Source organism: Nipponia nippon, unplaced genomic scaffold (genome assembly GCF_047370975.1).
Source record: "Nipponia nippon isolate SJK-2023a ecotype South Korea unplaced genomic scaffold, ASM4737097v1 scaffold_2, whole genome shotgun sequence".
NCBI classification, from domain to species: Eukaryota; Metazoa; Chordata; class Aves; order Pelecaniformes; family Threskiornithidae; genus Nipponia; species Nipponia nippon.
In genome coordinates, this window is record NW_028262336.1 from 107006927 (window position 1) to 107024580 (window position 17654).

At 38.4% G+C, this 17654-nt stretch overlaps 1 protein-coding gene across 9 annotated transcripts in view; it reads right to left on the reverse strand.

Annotated features, from left to right (window-relative positions):
* FRY (FRY microtubule binding protein) overlaps nucleotides 1-17654 on the reverse strand; it is a 250388-nt gene that overhangs the window by 41107 nt on the left and 191627 nt on the right. For all 9 annotated transcript variants that reach the window (XM_087756432.1, XM_087756431.1, XM_087756427.1 and 6 more), the window contains 10 exons: nucleotides 15366-15516; nucleotides 14691-14794; nucleotides 11001-11186; nucleotides 8757-8955; nucleotides 7991-8112; nucleotides 7136-7323; nucleotides 6096-6190; nucleotides 3750-4351; nucleotides 1935-2032; nucleotides 1672-1842 (listed from right to left, as the gene is read on the reverse strand). In XM_087756432.1, the coding sequence (XP_087612558.1) occupies nucleotides 1672-1842; nucleotides 1935-2032; nucleotides 3750-4351; nucleotides 6096-6190; nucleotides 7136-7323; nucleotides 7991-8112; nucleotides 8757-8955; nucleotides 11001-11186; nucleotides 14691-14794; nucleotides 15366-15516 (1916 nt within the window). The remainder of the gene's footprint in view (nucleotides 1-1671; nucleotides 1843-1934; nucleotides 2033-3749; nucleotides 4352-6095; nucleotides 6191-7135; nucleotides 7324-7990; nucleotides 8113-8756; nucleotides 8956-11000; nucleotides 11187-14690; nucleotides 14795-15365; nucleotides 15517-17654) is intronic.

Below are 17654 nucleotides of genomic sequence, written 5' to 3' on the forward strand. Positions count from 1 at the left end.
AGGAGCACATTGTTTATCCTGGTCTGGGGATTAACTAAGAAGAAAAGGGGAAACATATTCTGAATGCTGGAAAAATCTTTTACATGGCCACAGCAGACTGAACAAGATGGTTTCTTGTCTCTTGCTCCTCCTCCAGACTGGCAGCCACCCTATGCCCATACAAATATTCCCAGACATGACTCAACAGAGCTGCAGTCAATGTAAATAGAGAAAGGAAGTCATACTTACTACTCTGTCATCCTGCGATGGTGGTGCTATGTGAGGAATGTGCCTTAATTATGGTCAAAAACCTGCCTGACTTGCTGTTAATATAGTAGCATGGTGCCAATCTACAGCAAGGAGGAAGCGCAAAGAAAGAGTCTCCAGATGCAAGTCTAAGCTCGTTTTGAGGGGAGCAAGATCACGTGCAATGGCCTTTGTGGAGGTACTGCAGCACTAGTAACTGTATGTAGAGTGCTGAAGGGAAAACAGAGAGGCAAACACTTTCCTAAGGCTGAGAAAGCAGAGGAGAAAGAGTTTAAACCTCAATTTTTACAGCATTTGTTTATTAGGAATACAAGTTTCTGCTGTGAAGGAGACACTTGACTCTGGAGAATTCAGAGTCATTGTGTTTGAAGAGCTAATAGTTCTTAAGAGTCTTCCAAGTTTGAAAACAGACTGAAAAACCTCAGGGTCCTGTTTTAGTCTCCTACAGGAGAGTCAAGGCTTTCACCATCCATCAAGATTTGATATGATTGTTTACTGACAGCCTCCACATGCAAACAAGGTGAGGAATTGCAGCTTGAGGTAGCAGGGCCAAGTTCGCTCTGAAGTCTGAGTGAGTATGGGAGCACAGCCTGGCCTCTCAGGCTCTTGAAATTCTGTGGATAGCCACTACCAGCGATGACTGCAGAGTTTCTGTAGATCCTTTGGCAGGGGGGAGAACGAATATGTTCCAAAAAACAAAGCTGCTCCAAAGAAGCTAGTGAATTTATGTCATGGGTACAGAACTGCCTTCTTGCTGGGTGAGAGGGGAGACTGAAGGCATCTCACTACAGCATAGAAGTGAAGGGATAAATCTGAGAACTGTACAAGAAAATGGTGTCCTGATACTGATCTGACACAGGAGGCAGAAGATCTAGTGACCTTAAGCTAAAGAACAGAACTGAGCCTTGGATCCCCAGTAACAACACTGCATCAGCTCTACACTCCACATGTGAGAAATGTTAGGAGTAAATGAGCACAGGCAAAAACCTGGGCAGCAAGATGATCCCATTCAGTGTTAGAGCAATGCATACAAACTGGTTATCAAGAACCAGATCCTTATATAGCAGATGGTATCTTGTTTATGCTGCTAAACCCCTTCTCGAATTAGTCCTTCTCTTATTTTCTTCAGTGGGATCTAAATAAATGTTGTCCAGTTTTCTCTCTTTCACAGTGGAAAATCTGACCGGCTGATAAGTGAAGCTGCTTTAAGATGTATCAGCCCTGCAGACCTTTGCTGGCTTTTGTTTTAGTGTTCAATATTGATTTCTTATAGTAATTCCCTTTCTTTCTGCTAATTTCTGCTTTTTACTCTTAATTATAAATAACAGCTACAGAGAGCCCCCAGTAATCTGCAGGCAGACTTCAGCTCTTTGGGTTGTTAGGCAACAGAAGAGTTCAAACAGTAAAAAGGCTTTGAAAACTTACCTCAGCCAAATACGTAACCATACTCAAAGTAATATCAGCAAATGCTTCATGAAGGTAACGGCAAACCACATTTACCCAGGTAGCACAGTCCCTTGTATAGCTGTGTGTTTTATAAAGGGTCATGACATGTGCAAGATTTGATAGCTTGGGGTTCTTCTCCTCCAAACAAACCTAATTAAATATAAATATCAAAACACATTAAGAGCAAGGCAACTGCACTTACAGGGTTTAAGGATGTACAAAACAGTAAATAACTTTGATACCTGAGCAATCCTTTCGGCTATATCTTTACAAAACTGGTTTGGGCTGTCAAAATGCTGAATTAAATGGGGCAGGAGACACAAAACATTCAGGGGAAATCCTAGAACAGGAAAATACAGAACAAAATGTGTATTTTGGACAGCAGAAGCCACAGTGATCTTCAAGTTGGTATTTCGTTGGAGGTCACGGTTTCAATATTACATTAGCTGTATACTCACACAGACTCTGTCAAGTTGTTCATGCCACTGGCCATGCCGCATTTGTCTTAAAGGGGCCTTAGGTTGAAAATCCAGGATATCATTTAGGGAACAGTACTGTTACAAAGCATGAACCTATTTCTGCAAACACTACTGCACAAAAAGGTATTTACAGGATAAAATATCTCACAAAAGTATATATTTTATTCCTGTTAGAGAGTATGTTTATCTTTTCTACTTAATGGGCTTATTGACAATCTTAACTGGTGGCATTTTCATTACTGCTGCTAAAACACAAGAAGAGATTTAGTGAGTGTTGATGAATGAACAACTGTTTTGGTCAGGCTCCTAGGCACAGCTTCCATTGTTTTATACTGTTCAAGTTAATAATAATAATGAATCAAAATTCTGATAGAACTGGTCAAATGAGACTACTCAAATGGTGGTTCTGAAGCTAGGAGATGGCTCCTGCACGAAGTGCCAGCCGCTGTCATTAGTGTGAGGGCTTTGTCTGGAGCTGGGACTCAGCTCTTCTGCACCAACTCATAGTTTAAAGTAGCTGATGAACTACAGACAGCAACTGTAACTGGGAGCTGTAACAAAAGCTGCCTCAGTTCAGGTGGGAGCTCAGAGTTCAGAAGTCAAGAAATTGAATCCAGCCACAGTCTGTTTTTTGAAAAGAAAGAATCTAATCTATGAAAATATCTTGCTAACCATTCATTCCCTCTTGTTCTACACAATTAAACAAGTTGCCTAAGATAGGAGCGTAATACCCCTAGGCTTCCTCTATACTCAGGGAACAGAAAAAGATACCTCCAGATGGTTCCGTCACAGCCCATGTGTGAACTGCCCAGCTGAAGTCCAGAACACAGGCACCACACCGGTGCTTAAGAGATGGGCAGGCTGTTCATGGCATTCATCCCCTTACTCTGTGTCTGAGCTTGTTATGACACAGTTGTGAAGCCTGTACAATTGTCTTAATACCTGTGTTTCTGACTGAGACAGAGGAGTAAATATCTGGAACAACACAGAAACTCTCTTCAAGAAATATAATTAAGAAGTGGTCACAACCTCAACTAAATAATTGGGAATTTCAAAATGTTACCTTATCTCCTTATAACCCAGGCCCCTCTCCTCACTCACTAATGTGCTATTGTAGTTTATCTAAAAAGTGTACAAGAGTTTTCAATGTTTATATTTCTAGGAAAAATCCCATGAAGCACTAATTTAAAATCAAATAATTTGTGATATTCTCAAAATAATTCAGTGGAAAAACTAGCTAAAATAGGTTCTAGGAAATTTCACAGTACGTCCTTACATATGTTTATTTTGTCAGCACTCAGAAACTTTATATGCTGCTAAGCACTAGAAATGAAACGTGAAATAATACACGACCGCTTTCCTCCAAAACCTTATTGTGCAATAGATTCATTTTTCAGAAACATGTTATATTGCTATGAAATTTCCAAAAAGCCCACCCAACTCAAAGCAAAAGTACATTATGCTATATTAGAAGAGAAAGAAAAAAATGCCATTTTTGGTTTTGTGCAGATAGCCTAATTCTGTCATCAAATGTCAAAGCAATGGAAACTGAAAGAGAGGAAAGTACACTGGTCTTACCTATAGCTTGAGAGGAATCCACCATGGATATTCGAGACACTGGTGTCAGCAAACTAAAAAGCTGTAGTGTGAGATCAGTGGTAGTAAGGGAGGTGAATCCTTTCAGGAGTAGCTGCTGAAGCCCTGAGAAGTCCGCCCACTTCAGCTGCCCTTGCAACTTCTCTAACTTCTCCCGGTTTTCAGCTTTATCAAGTGGCAAATGAGCCAGAAGTTTATTCAGCAACCGCAATGCCATTAGATATTCAAACTCAAAATCTGATTCCATCAAAGCTACAGCAACCCAGAAGATGGTGGCCAGTAGGTTGGTTGGATTGTTAATATGGGATGGGTCAGTGAGACTGTCCTTTAGAGATGATGAACTTCTGGTTTTAGAGGACAGGCCTTGTTGGGTGCACGCCTGAATTCTGTCTAGTGTGGCACTGCGTGGTGGGTCCGAGGACTTGTCCACATCTCCAAACTTTTTGGGTACAGAGAAGCTCCTTTGGTGCCTGCTTCGCTCAGCAGTGGCTGTGTTACCGCTTGCAGGATTCACATTCAGCTGTCCTGTGCTCTTCCGGTTTGCAGTCAGTTTGGTGCTTGATGTTAAATCTGGTGAAGATGAACTGAACCCAAAATATAACATACGTTGCAATGTGTGAATGCACAGCTTGAAACTTGTACATATTGGATGCAAGTTAAGTATTTATCAAACTGTAAATAAATATTTAAATAGGAAAAGTAAAACACCATACTAGCTATTGCAGCCTGTGTGGGTTTTTTTGGGTTTTTTTTTTTTTTTTTTTCAGAAATGCCCACAGACATAACTGAAGTGAGGTTCATGTGGCACTAAATCAAACCAGAGCAGGATAGTCAACAGTCTAAACAGGTAAGAACAACATGGGGATAACAGATACAGAGCTGTGAAGTGACTCGTGGAAGCGCCCATATAATGAGGCAGTGGTAGAACTGAAAACAATTTTGGTCTTTAAAATGCCCTCATCAGTGGAGCAAACCCCGAATTTGGCACAGCTGGCAGGCAAAATGGCTTACTGGCTAATGGGAGAACTGTGGGAAGAAAAACCAGCGTATCTCAAGCAGAACCACAAATATGCCACATTATCCTCAAGAAATGTGTCATATGGCTGCCTAGGTTCTTGCTAGTACAGGTCCTTCAGAAACCTTGTTGTCATTGCATTGTCTGCTGCCTGTATCCTAAGATCTCTTCAAGATGGTTTACAGAAAGCGGAGGTGTTTCAATTTCAGTGACTGATGCCTCCTCATGGACTATCATGTGATGATCCAGACAATCCCTATCAATTATCTCTACAGATGAACATGCTGTGTTGATACATGCAAGGGAAGTTTGTTCTGGAGAACAGCTAATTCCTGACTCTCTCATCCCATTCCTACCTCAAATACTATGAGTCCCTACTGTCTACAATACTTGAAGAGGATCTTACGGAATCAATAGTGTCAGGGTAAAGAATATTGCATCCCACTGCTTTCTGGAGTGTTTCTTACTTTCTGCTCCATCTTGCTCTTTCCTGAAATGTGCACTAACGAAAGAGAAATAGCTCTTAAAGTAGAAGCTGTATTTCCCCTGTATTTTTCCTCTACTCTGTCACAAGGCAATACTTGTGTTCTGCCATTGCAGTATATTACATAGCACCCTGCCTACTAGCTTCAGAAATGATAGCCCTTGTATTTTTGTTCTGCATGTAAAGCATAGTAACTTATGGACATTTTTCAAACACATTGCCTGTTCTGTTCTTGCTATTAGGAGTCAGGTAGACACTAATCTCCCTCAGTACTGTCAACAGCTGTGTTGCGGAAGGAGCCTGCAATTTACCAGCATGTACAAAGGTCTACTTTAACGCTAAGGGTTTCACAAAGATGGTCTACATGTCTGGCAAAATCCATGAGTTATGTACACATGGGACAAAATTCTCCCTAGTTTTACTGAGGAGAAAAAACCATGATCATTTACTTCTCGGGGAATGCTTCGTCTGAGAATGAAAGGTTGTATGAAACCAATATTCCAAAAAACATGTTTCTTCCCAGATATGTTTTCAAGTATATGGTACAAAGGTGAAAAAAAGACAATATTTTTAAAGGATGTTAAATAAGATATAGCCAAGTGGCAGCAAGGCAGAATTTACAATGCATTGTAAAGTTCCGTTAGTTCTATCAACATCATTTCAACTATTGCAAAATTTGGCTGAGATGTGCTCTTAGTCTAGTTCTCTGAAGGATACAAAGGAGCTTAGTCTTATCAAAATAATTTTATGCTGTCAGACTGCAGACCTGCACACTTAATATCATGAGACACTGAAAAAAAAAGATACAGTTAGGAGAACAGGCTCTTACCGTGATAACACCGTCAAAAGATCGCTGTTCTTCAAACAGTCAGACAGATTATCCACAGCAGCTTCCAAAGTAAGTAGTGCCTCCATTACATATCCCTATGAATGCACGAGGTTAACCATTTCAACAAAGACATTCAAAATAGTGAACATTTAAAAATCTTCAGTTCATAAAAGGAATAGGCACCTAATGAAAACCTGTAATTTCTCCTGAAAAAAGAACAACATTCACATCAATGCCACTGCCCCGAACATTAAGATGTCACTGTTATGTTTTATTTTCTGCCTCTGAATGATGTATGAAGGCATGCAAGAAGGGCACATATCTCATCAGGGGATTGGTAATGGCATACAGAACCCCTGACTTGCAGGTCACTGATTTAAATTCTGCAGAATTGTGACAGAATATTACTGTCATCTTGTGGCAGTTTCATTACCTAAGTAAAATATGGAGGTGATGTCAGGTTTTTTTCTTATTAAGAGCTAGTAGTTCTCTTTATTAAGTCTTGAGTCTCGCAATAAATAGTCTCTGATTGTAAAATTTCAGGAGAGAACAGTCTGTTTAGCTAAACCAAGTGAACATCATAGTTCACTAGGAGAGGACTGGATCAAATTAGGTTAGTGTTAAGTTTTGTATTGTTACAGATGGTGTGGATTTTTTTATTTCAAAAGTTGTTAACATCTGAGAAATGAGGTGGTGTCTACTTCACATTGTCAGATTACATCAGCAGATAGGATGATGGGTTCCTTAAGCACAGATTAATGACGTGAAAAGGGAAAAAATGGTCATCGTGAAGATTTCATTTTGAGTGACATTTACTGAATGTTTTCTAGTTGTTCTTTTTAGAGCTATATAAGATCGTAACCGCCTGATGAAGGCTTTGATAAGGTACATAAGGATTCAGTAAACTCAGAGATAACCTTTTCTGAGGCCACATTCTACTTTGCATCACTTGACTCCAGAACATCTTGTTAAAATGGTAATTTTAAATTAAGTATACATTAAATCAACAGTACTAAGAAGCATTATGTACACATGCATACCTGAATCTCATCTCCATGCTCTCCAATAACTTCCACCAATCTTGACAGGAGGTCAGACAACGCATGTGCAGAAAGGGGCTGCTTTAGGGCCCTGAATATCTGGAAAGAGCGACCTGCGTAATGTCTCGAAGAGCTTGAAAGAGCTGTTTGTAAAGCAACTTCACTCAGATGCTGCTCCAAATGAAAACCTAAGCAAAAGAATAGTATGTAAATTTTTTTTTTTTTTAATGACAGATTTTACTGTGGGTCATAAATGGACTGAAACAATTCTGTGGGGAGGATATGTACTGTAGTATGCACTGGCTGCAACACAGTAACTTCTGAACACTCCCAAACCTAAAGCCAAGCTGAATTAGGAGTCTTTCTATTAGCTTCAGAAGGCTTTGGATAAAATCTTAAATATAAATACTGATGCTGCATTCTGCTTTGATCTTGGAAGATATTTAATTAGTGACTGTGTTGGTTTTGAAAATACAATCAGTACATTTCCTACGCTCTAAAAACATAATAAATTAAAACTAAACTTTAATTGCAAGAAGAAATTTAACAAAGCACATTTACTTAGTAATGGTGATGTATTTTACCAACAGGACATAGAGGAGCTTTTATCTGGTAGCTTTTATCAATCAAAAGGCTTTCTACCAACAGCTTTGAAGAAATGTTCAATTTAACATTCAGCAACAGTCCAATCTAACACGATTTTTTTAAAGCAATTGTTTCATATGTCATACATCCTTGTTAAGACATACAATATGTCATGCTTCTGCATAAGCAGATTACTAAGTCACAGGATAAATATTTAGTGTGACCTTGAGGGAATATTCTTTTAGTTATGAAAGTAAAAAAATTTACTACCTGACTTGGAATCTTTAAATACAGATACAACGTGACGCAGAAAATTAGTAAGCTGTTCCGCACTCTTGGTGTTCTGATTTTTGGGTGTGATATCTTCATGGCACCAAAGTGGACCAAATGCCCTTAAAGAAATACATAACAAAGTGCAAAATTTCTCTGAGTTATCTGAAATAAATGTAATCAGTTAAAATATATAAATTGTAAAGGCAATTAGGTATTTCCAGGGCCATAGCCTGGAAAACATGCAACTGAACAGAATTTTATGAGCAAAACACATGTAAATAAATATTCCTACACTGTATTTTACAAAACCTCTCTTTTAAAATATAAGTTGTACCATTTAGAGAGCAGCATAAACAAAACTCCTTTTTTTAATTTAACATTGCACGTAGGATCTGCTGGCTGTAGTCGGTAGTTAATATTAGTTTCATCATGGCCTTTCACTACACCCTGTACACTTCCTATCTAATTTTATAATAATAAAACTGTCTTCTTCCATTAGTTCATTGTTGAACATAATACTATCAGTCAATTAAACATTTTATTCCTGTCAGGCAAGACTTTTTTCTGTTGTTCCTGACACTGTAGTGCTTTTAAGTACCTACCTACTTCTATAAGTATCAATAAAAGAGGAATGGGAGTCTGTAATTACTGTAAAACCTCAGTCATTTTCCTTTGAGTCTTTTAAGTTGCTACACATAATTGTAGACAAGACATGAAAGTATGCGTTTCGTGTGCAAATGTATCCTCTGCTTATCTCCATTACCTGGTTGTCAGAAACTCAATTAATTTGTTTGCTTTCTCATCTGTTTCAGCAGCAGTGTCCATGTCCTCAACCTCTTGTGTAATCTGTGGGAGATTTCCACTGCTGCCTCCCAGGCTGATACTGGAGGAGGTGGAGCTGGAGCTCAAGCCGGAGTCTGGCACTGGAGACGACTGGTATTCCCGCAGAAAGTCAAAGCCACCTGCCAGCAGAAAGGGAGGAGATGATAAAGATGGAATGCACTATTGGGCCAGCATTACAGATGGAAGTGTCCGCCAAGCAGCTCTTTTCAGAGTCAGCAGCAGAAACCTTCTACTGGGAAACACGGGGAAAATCTGCAGAACACAGCAACCCTCAAATGCCGATGGGTGTGAAAATGGTACTCTGTTTCTAAATGTGCAGAATCCAATATAAAATGAAAAAGACCAAAGCCAATATTTTTTTTTTTTTACTGCATGAGGGCTACAGTACTTGAAAGATAAATGTTTCATGGAGTTTTACAATCATCAGAACTATGTCTTTCTGTAAAGTGAATTTTGAAGTTGGCTAAGTGTATGCAAAGTTCAGCTCACTTCTCTGAGCTAGTCTGATGAGGAAAAAAGCCTCTGCAGGGTGGAACTGTTAGGACAATGATGTTGTCCTAATTTTACAAATGTAATGGAAATGGAGACACAAATGTTTAAGCCTTCTATTCAATACCTTTAGTAACTGTAAACACTGGACTACTCATATTAAATATTCTCAGCATTGAGGTTAAGCATCTGAGTAAGGTTTCTGCTAGATCAGAAGCTTGCCACACAACGTCAGAGCTGGAATTAGAAACTAAGACCTGTTTTCTTAAGGTTAGACTGCTAGTCTACAACAGAAAAACTGGCCTTGCAAGAAGACTGGGAGCAGGAGTGGCCTCTCTGCTGACAGAATCCATTGCAGGTCAGGAAACTCTTAATTTAGTTGCCTGACATTATGTGGAACGAACCTGAGCTGAAGTATTTTCAGTTAGGATTCTTTGCTATATCTATTCACCCACACTCTCACTCTTTACATTAGCTGATAAAGAAAAGAATCCAAAATCAAAGTTTTGATAACTTCTTGGACTTAAGAGGCCCAGACACAGGGTACCAATTATGTTTTTCAGAGACAGAAATGAAAACAGTTTTTCATTTTGGCAGAAAAGCAGTACTATAATTTTAATGTAAGAATTTTATTCTGTATTTAATAATTCATGGACATGCATTGGAAAAGAGATCTACACAACTCAAGATGGAAAATTCATGTGTGGGGTAATTTTACATGGACTTAATGCAGAATGAAACCTAAAAAGGTCAAATTAATTCATTGACCTGAAATACAGATCTCTTCTTCTCATTACTTTAAAATATTTATTTGTATCTATCTCATAAAAAAAATCAGTTATCAAGTAATATTCTTTATAAAGCCAAACTATTTATTACTTTTGGTTATATTCCTAAGGAACTACAGAAATGCCACTAATTTGATTATCTCTCCTTTTCATTTCTCAGTGTATGGTAAAAAGTTCCTCACCCTCTCCCAGACAACTAATCCTACCTCCATAACTCTACACTGGGTCTGTGATTCCTTTAAATCTCAGCAGTATGCTTGCTTTTAGTAATATTATGTGATAATAGTAAATCTAGCTAGCTGCTTTCTACAAACTGTTCCCAACCAGCCCCTTAAAAACAGGTAAATTGCTAAAAGTTAACAGAACAGCCACCTCAGCAAAGGTCTGAAGTAAGCCTCCTAATGCAGAAACAGATTTCAGGACAGAAATGAAGTTTATCTGTGATATAAAGGACGGTGTTATCACATGAAATTTAACTTAATAATGGAAAATCTGAGCTGCATATTCTTGCTGCTCTTCCTGTGTTGGAATTATTTATTCATGTCTTTCGAAGGTTGAGGAGTGATTGCCCTCATTTAAAGTAGTCCTGGCTCCCTGAGGGGGAAGTCAGGAAGTTATTAGCTGTATTAATGTTTAAAATTCTACATTATATATTTTGTCTTACATCAGATAGCTTTCTCACTATCATGAAAAGTAATCTAATAATAATTTGGGTGCATCTCTAGGGTAGTTCACATGGAATTAATATTAATGGGAACTGTTCATATTTGCCACTTTACCACTTTAATTTATCAAAACTCTTATATTATAGGAAAGTAACCTTGACGTCCTACTTTGAAAAACCTCACAGTATAATGCAATGTTCTTTTCTTCTTTTGCTTTATTACCTGTATAAAGATATTCCGGTAAGTATGCTGGTTGTACTGTCAGAGTCTTGGTCTCATTCATCTCCCTGGTCTGAAGAAGCACTGATGCAATGGCTTGATAGTTGCTATTGCAAGATAATGCAATCAAAAGGTGAAGCAGTAACTTTTTACTGTGTTCAAAGACCTCAGGGCGGTAATGGTCAAGACCTAAAAGAAAAGGTTACAGCAATCGCTGAACATGAAGTAATAATAAACAAGTTCACATGCCAGAAATAGCAAAAATTCCAAGGCAGTTCATGGCAACAGTGCAAACAAACAAAAGATGCAGTATTTCCGGACACAGTTACTAGTGTTTTTACTTCAAATGTATGTGTATATTTCGTTTCCAGACTGAGGTCAAATACAGGAGGTACAAAACAATGTGTGGCAATACAACTTTTTGCATTCTGTCTCACTGCAGTGTTAATTTGACAGGGCTGGAAAACCTCTAAAGATGAGAAATTCTTGGTGGTAGTTGTAATTACATTGCTTAACTCAGTATCTGGCTTTCTTGCACAGCCATTGGTTTTACAACGAGTGCAAACTGTAAGAGGTAGATACTGATTTATTAAGAAAGGAACTGACAGACAAAATCCCTTGAAAAAGAACTTCAACTACCAGTAAGTAGCATGAGAAATTAGCCACTAGCTCAGGGCGCAGAACTGAAACCAACGGTCTAGCACTGAGAGACTCTGATCTGGTTAGCACTACTGCTGTTCATAAGATTTTAACAGAACCTGAATAAATCACAAATTACAAATATAAAGGAAGTAAATGTTTGTAAAATAAACTGCACTCTGTGGTAGTAATCTCTTTTCGATTCTCTTTCAGTATCTTCCAGGATATTTACAAATACTTTCTTCTGTTTAGGGGCAGTTTCAGTGCTAAAAAATTGAATTGTTTTCTTCTTCAGCTTCTCTCTTCTCAGGATATATTCCTCTTTAAAAAGCAGCTCCTTCATTACTCTAAGTGGCAGCAGCCAACAGGTCTTTTAAGTCAGGTGTTTTCTAATGTACTCCAGTCACGCTGGTTTTTGTCTGGCCTGCAAAAATGAAGCTGCTCATACTGCCATAGTCTGAACAACATGTCTTTGGCTCCTATGGGCAGGCCTTTGGAGGTCCTGTGATCCTTGGTCTTACTCATCTGCCCATAGCCTCCTCCAAAAGAACCACGGCCAACCTGCCCACCTCTTTTTCAGCTTCTTCAGGTTTCTGCTCCTATTCTCCTTTCTCCATTTCCTTCCACCTGCCAGGAGATAATGAACCTGTCCTACCCTGTTCTAACATATACACTGAAAAGGATATAAAAAGTTCTTTTAGTTGAAAATAAATTCTGTATCGGCAGCACTCGTGACTGAAGTCCTGTTAAACCCTAGGGCTGTATGAAAGTATTGACATAGATATGCCAACTACGAAGTGAGAAGGACAGTTTGGTCTTTGTGCTTGTCCAGTGCTGGGCTGTTCTTTAACTTGGAATAGTTCCCAAGAAGGTAAACTTCTGTGACATGGACACATTTCCATGGGAAAGGAGTCTAGCTGCTCAACTCACTTCACACTGGTTGCAAAAGAGATTTTAAACAGCAGTGATTTTCATGCACTACTGAGACAGGCAGGTTCATGCCAGCAGTCTGCCTCTCTACTTCACTATCAGTACTACAAACCATTCAATAGCCTATTAAATACATACATTGCAAAATTCTTTCATTTTAGTATTTTTTCACTCCTTCCAATAAATGGAAGGATACAGGTTCTCCAGCTAGCCACCATACCAGTTTCCAGTTTCCTTTTCGGTCAGATGCACCTGCCTGCTCACATTCCAACAGGACAGAAATACTTCATTTTCAATCACATTCACACCTTTGGGTAACATGTGTAGCATAACTTCCTCGCACCATCACAACAGAGCTTTACTACAAAATATAGAAAAATTTTCCACAGGAGGTATAACAACTCTAGAGAAACTGAACTTGAAGCCTGGAAGCTGTGATCTCATTGTAGTTACCACTAAACCAGTTACACTTAGTTACCAGTTACATTTAGCTTTAATTTCACATTTGAGAATTGAGAGTTCTTAGCCAAGGGACTGTCTCAAATGGTATTCATAAATTTCTATTTATTTCTTATGAAATACTGTAATGTTGAAACATTATTGCATGAACAAATCAGTAAAGATATTTTTATAATGGATTACTAATATCATATGTTTCTGCATATGTTTATTTGCATGGCTCCCTGATGGCTCCTTAAAGCTGTCTTAACTGAAGTGGCCACCCTGCTGCAAACTATTCCTGTCTTAAGTTATTCATTTATTCTTGTGAGAATTTCTAACTGTAAGCACCAGTTTTCTCACACTTGTTACAAATCATACTAACGATGTTGTTTGATCAGTTGATAGTTATTGATTTGATTCACACACTTATCCAGTTCTTTTTCAGCTCCCTCTCACACTTAGAAAGTTCACAGCAACATAAAAAAGAAGTCAAAAATTGTTATGGGCAGCCACAAAATAGATTTAACTTTTAAGTGAAGAATATATGTGAAATGTCATATTGAAACTGACCCTGGAAGCCCTATCCGACACGGTCCTGGCTGTTATTCTTGTGTTTCATCAGAAGTTTGTTGAAATCAACGTACTAATACACAAAATTTGAGTATTTGATGAGTGTGCATTTTCAAAAAAAACCCTATTTCATCAAAAAATTTCAAACAGAACAGTTGGTAACAGAGTAGCAGAAAAGAAGGAGGGATCTTGTCCAACTATATACTGAAGCATATCACATATATTCTACCACCTCTCAATTTAATCTTTTTTGCCTGCTGAACAACAGACTCTTCCCAGATTGCCAGTGAATAGACTTAGTGGTAACTACGGTGACTGAATGAGAAGTGGACTGAGATCTCCCATTATAATAAATTTATTTCACAAGCATCTGACTGTGTTTATTTGTGAAAACTAGTATTTATCAACCATGAAAGTTAGGGGATGGCTTTATAATGCTAAATACTCCTGTGTGCTAAAAAATTAGGCCACTCACTTTTCATAATGTTAAGTCGCAGGACAAGGAAGGTATCACCCTCCCGTTGAACTGTGTTACGGTCAAGAACAGACACAGCAATGGGGAAAAAACAGTGCCTCTATGCTCGGGTATATAAGGGAACACACTGACAATAAAGTATTCCATTAGCAGTGAATTTACTGAAGCTTGCTTTCCAGTGATCTGTGTCATACCTTCACTATCTATGCAGTACAGTAATCTTATCTCTCTTACATAATATTTTCACAAAGGCAAGAGAACACTGGTGTGTGTAGTCCAGGTCTAAGGCATGTGTTGATTGCCCACCTGCCCATCACAAACCAGACCGTACAAAGGCTGAGTTTTGCCTGCCTTTCTCGCAGGGGGGGACTACGGGTTGTTTAGAGATATTTTAGGAAGTCAATCATCTTCAAATTTCTACCCACCTTTCGAATTTGGGTGAAATTGGCCAAAATATTCAAAAGCTTAAAAGTTTTGAGACTAATTCACAGACTGCAACTGCCTCAGGCTTTTTTTTTTTTTTTTTTTTTTTTTTTTTAGGAAAAACATGTAAGAAACACAACTCCACAGCTTCAGCAAAACTAAACTGAAAGGACAGGAGTACATTTATACCTTATTTCTTGTTCTGTTTGTCTTACCCAAAAAGAGAGCATGTAGCAATAAAGGGAGGTGAAGAGCCCAATCTTCTCTCACACTGTGATCCACTACCATCTCAGTCATGAAGATGACAGCAATATTACACCTGGAAATTTAATCACAGGATCAGTTTGAAACCTCTTGGAGATGGGAAAACAGTAACATGATGGCTATTTCTGAAGAAATAAACAACATCTGCATTTTCAAATTTGTACTATTTCTTCTCAATATGATTAATGCTGAAGCACCTTAGTTACAGTATTAAGCAGGTAAGGACCCATTACTGAAAAGAACACTATTACTGTCAATACAAATTATGTAAAAGAGGAATTTCAGAGTATGCATAGCCTAGTAAGAATAAAAGATCAAGGAGAAAAAAGTGCTATGAATAACAGCACAGAGGCTTGGGAAAGAGAAATTTTCCTTTTCTGTTTTAGTTGTTTCTTCAGTCCTATTCTTATCAGAAAGTGATGTCCTACATTGTAAACAGGCTTTCTAGTAGAAATCTGGTAGAATTGCCAGCCTTCGTTGCATGTTGATTTTAGCACTGGAAATCAGCAGAAATTGAAGGTATGATTTTCAGATGTTCTGAGTGGTGGGACAGCTGGATTGGTGCTGGTCAACCAGTGAGAGGAAGCATCTCACTGTTTGAAATGTCAGAATGAGAAACTGCTCACCTATGAAGGGGTCCCCGGGGTGTGATGGTTTCTGGGAGGTAGTCCACAAGTGGTGCCCAACATCCTCCATTGTAAGGCATGGGCAGGGGATGTGGTTGTTTGGTTTCAACAATATTCAATAACCAGCTTGTATAAGGAGAAACAGGATCGTCTGCGTGGAAAAGCATTAAAACAGTGCATAAAAACCAAGTTTGGCTACACATTTTGGAGAAATAATAAAATAGAGTTGATGCTAACATATCAGCTCAGCTGTTTGGAATAATGTGATAAGACGACATGAGGTTTGTGAATTCCTGTGTGCAATAACAAACGATGCATTTTTAATCCCTCTTTCACACTGCTGGAAATTAAACAGATTCCAGGCAGAGAGCACTGAATGGTAGAAGCTGCAGCTGAATCCCTGCTGTCACTTAGTAGCTTTGGATTCAGATCACAAAGCACCAAGAAACAAACTTTCTCTTCAAAAATGAGAGGAAAGTTCAGCCAATGAAGCTACTGTTGGAAGCCATCTGCTGCAAGGAGCCGTGTACCAGTGACACATTCTTGCAACTCCTCACCAGTGCCCTGCTGAGCGATGCTACAAAGGCAGAAGTTAAATGTCCTGAATTAGGAAGGAGGCATAAGGAATGCAAAAAACATGTTCAGGGTAATTTTCGTTCAACAAGGATGAATTGTCTCTTGAATTTCTCAAAGATGCATTTAACTTTGCTTCAGTATGACAGCTGCTGTATGTTAATAAGCAATAGGGTTTTTTCTTCCACCTGTTTATCTGCAATCATATGGGTCAAGTAAGTTATTTCCACCACTTTCTGTCTTCTCTCAGCTGCACAGCTTTGTTCATCTCTCCTTTATTTTGTTCCCTCTCATTCTTCTCGATTTTCACACTGGTCAGTTTTTATTTCCCAGGTCTGGCAGTCCATGATACACTGGCATGGAAAGTATCCTCTCCAGGCCTGTTCTTGACATATATCCAAACATTGCCTTTGTGAATTTTTAATGAGAACATTATTTTTTGCTCTGGTTTTCTGTTATACTTTTACATTTTAGGTAGGTTTGAAACCCTCAGCACTTTCGTTTTTTTAACAGCATGTATCTGATGCTTGTTGGCTTTGCCACAGGAAAGAAAACTGTTTTGATGCCTACAAAAGTATCAGAGCTAGCTTTTTCTAATGCACATCACTTCTTGGTTTTGACAAAATGTCTTCAGGTTTCCAGATCTTCAGGAGCCCTTCAATGCAGTAGCTGCTCCTCCAATTATTACTAAAATGCCAACTTTATCATTCCCATTCTTCAGTGTTAATCTTCCAAGGAGCACTTTAGATCTTCATGATTTAGACCTCTACTTACTTCTCTCATCCTCTGAAGGATGACTTATTAGTTCCAGATAAAGAAGAATAAACTGACCTAATAATCTGGCAAAGTATAGCATTTTCACATACTCATCTTCTAAGGATTAACCAGATAATGTTTGCCAGATGCTTTCACTTTTCAAGGACTGCACAGTCACTATTTGTTATTACCATTTTAAGTGTTTCACATAAAACTGCTTCATGAAGTCCACACCAAGACCTAGCTCCTCACTCATGTTTTCACAGGCTTATGTGCAGACTGAGAAAAAAAGAAGCACTTTGCACCTTAACATACAATCTTTGCCTGAACAAGAGAATTTCTGTGCTGCAGAGTTGTGTTCCTTATTTATATCCTCAGAAATACATCTATAGTCAAGTAGACTGGAGAGAAGAGAGAAGCCATACCATCAACCCCTTCGCAGACTGGACTGCCTGCCTGAGGGAATAACTTGCACTTTCTTAATGGAGGCTGCATTATTTATCTTGTAGAATGACAAATGGTATAAGAATTACTCTTTCTTTTTAGAGTTCTATATAAATGTCAGTAGCTAAGTAAAATGTATTTTATTTTACATCTAGGTATTCATATATTTGTGGAAGTAACCCCTGTGAGAAGCAAACCTTGCATAAATATTCACAGTACTATAAAGCTTGTAGGTACAGGCAGGAAAAAACATTTGGGCACCGGCTTGAGGAGACATTCCAAAAGAACAAAGAAAATTTCAGCATTTTTTAACCTTTTATTACTCTAAGCTCTTGTCAAAACCAGCTACTTGTGAAGAATGTTCTGATAATATAAACATTGTTCTGTTTTGAAAGATTGTTCATGCAGATCAGATTAGCGCTGGTGCTCCAATTAACATCTGCTGAAGAATTTTTAGTAGCTGCAGCACTAGAAAGCCGTAAGAAAAACAAGACAAGTGTACTAAAAACCACTGAG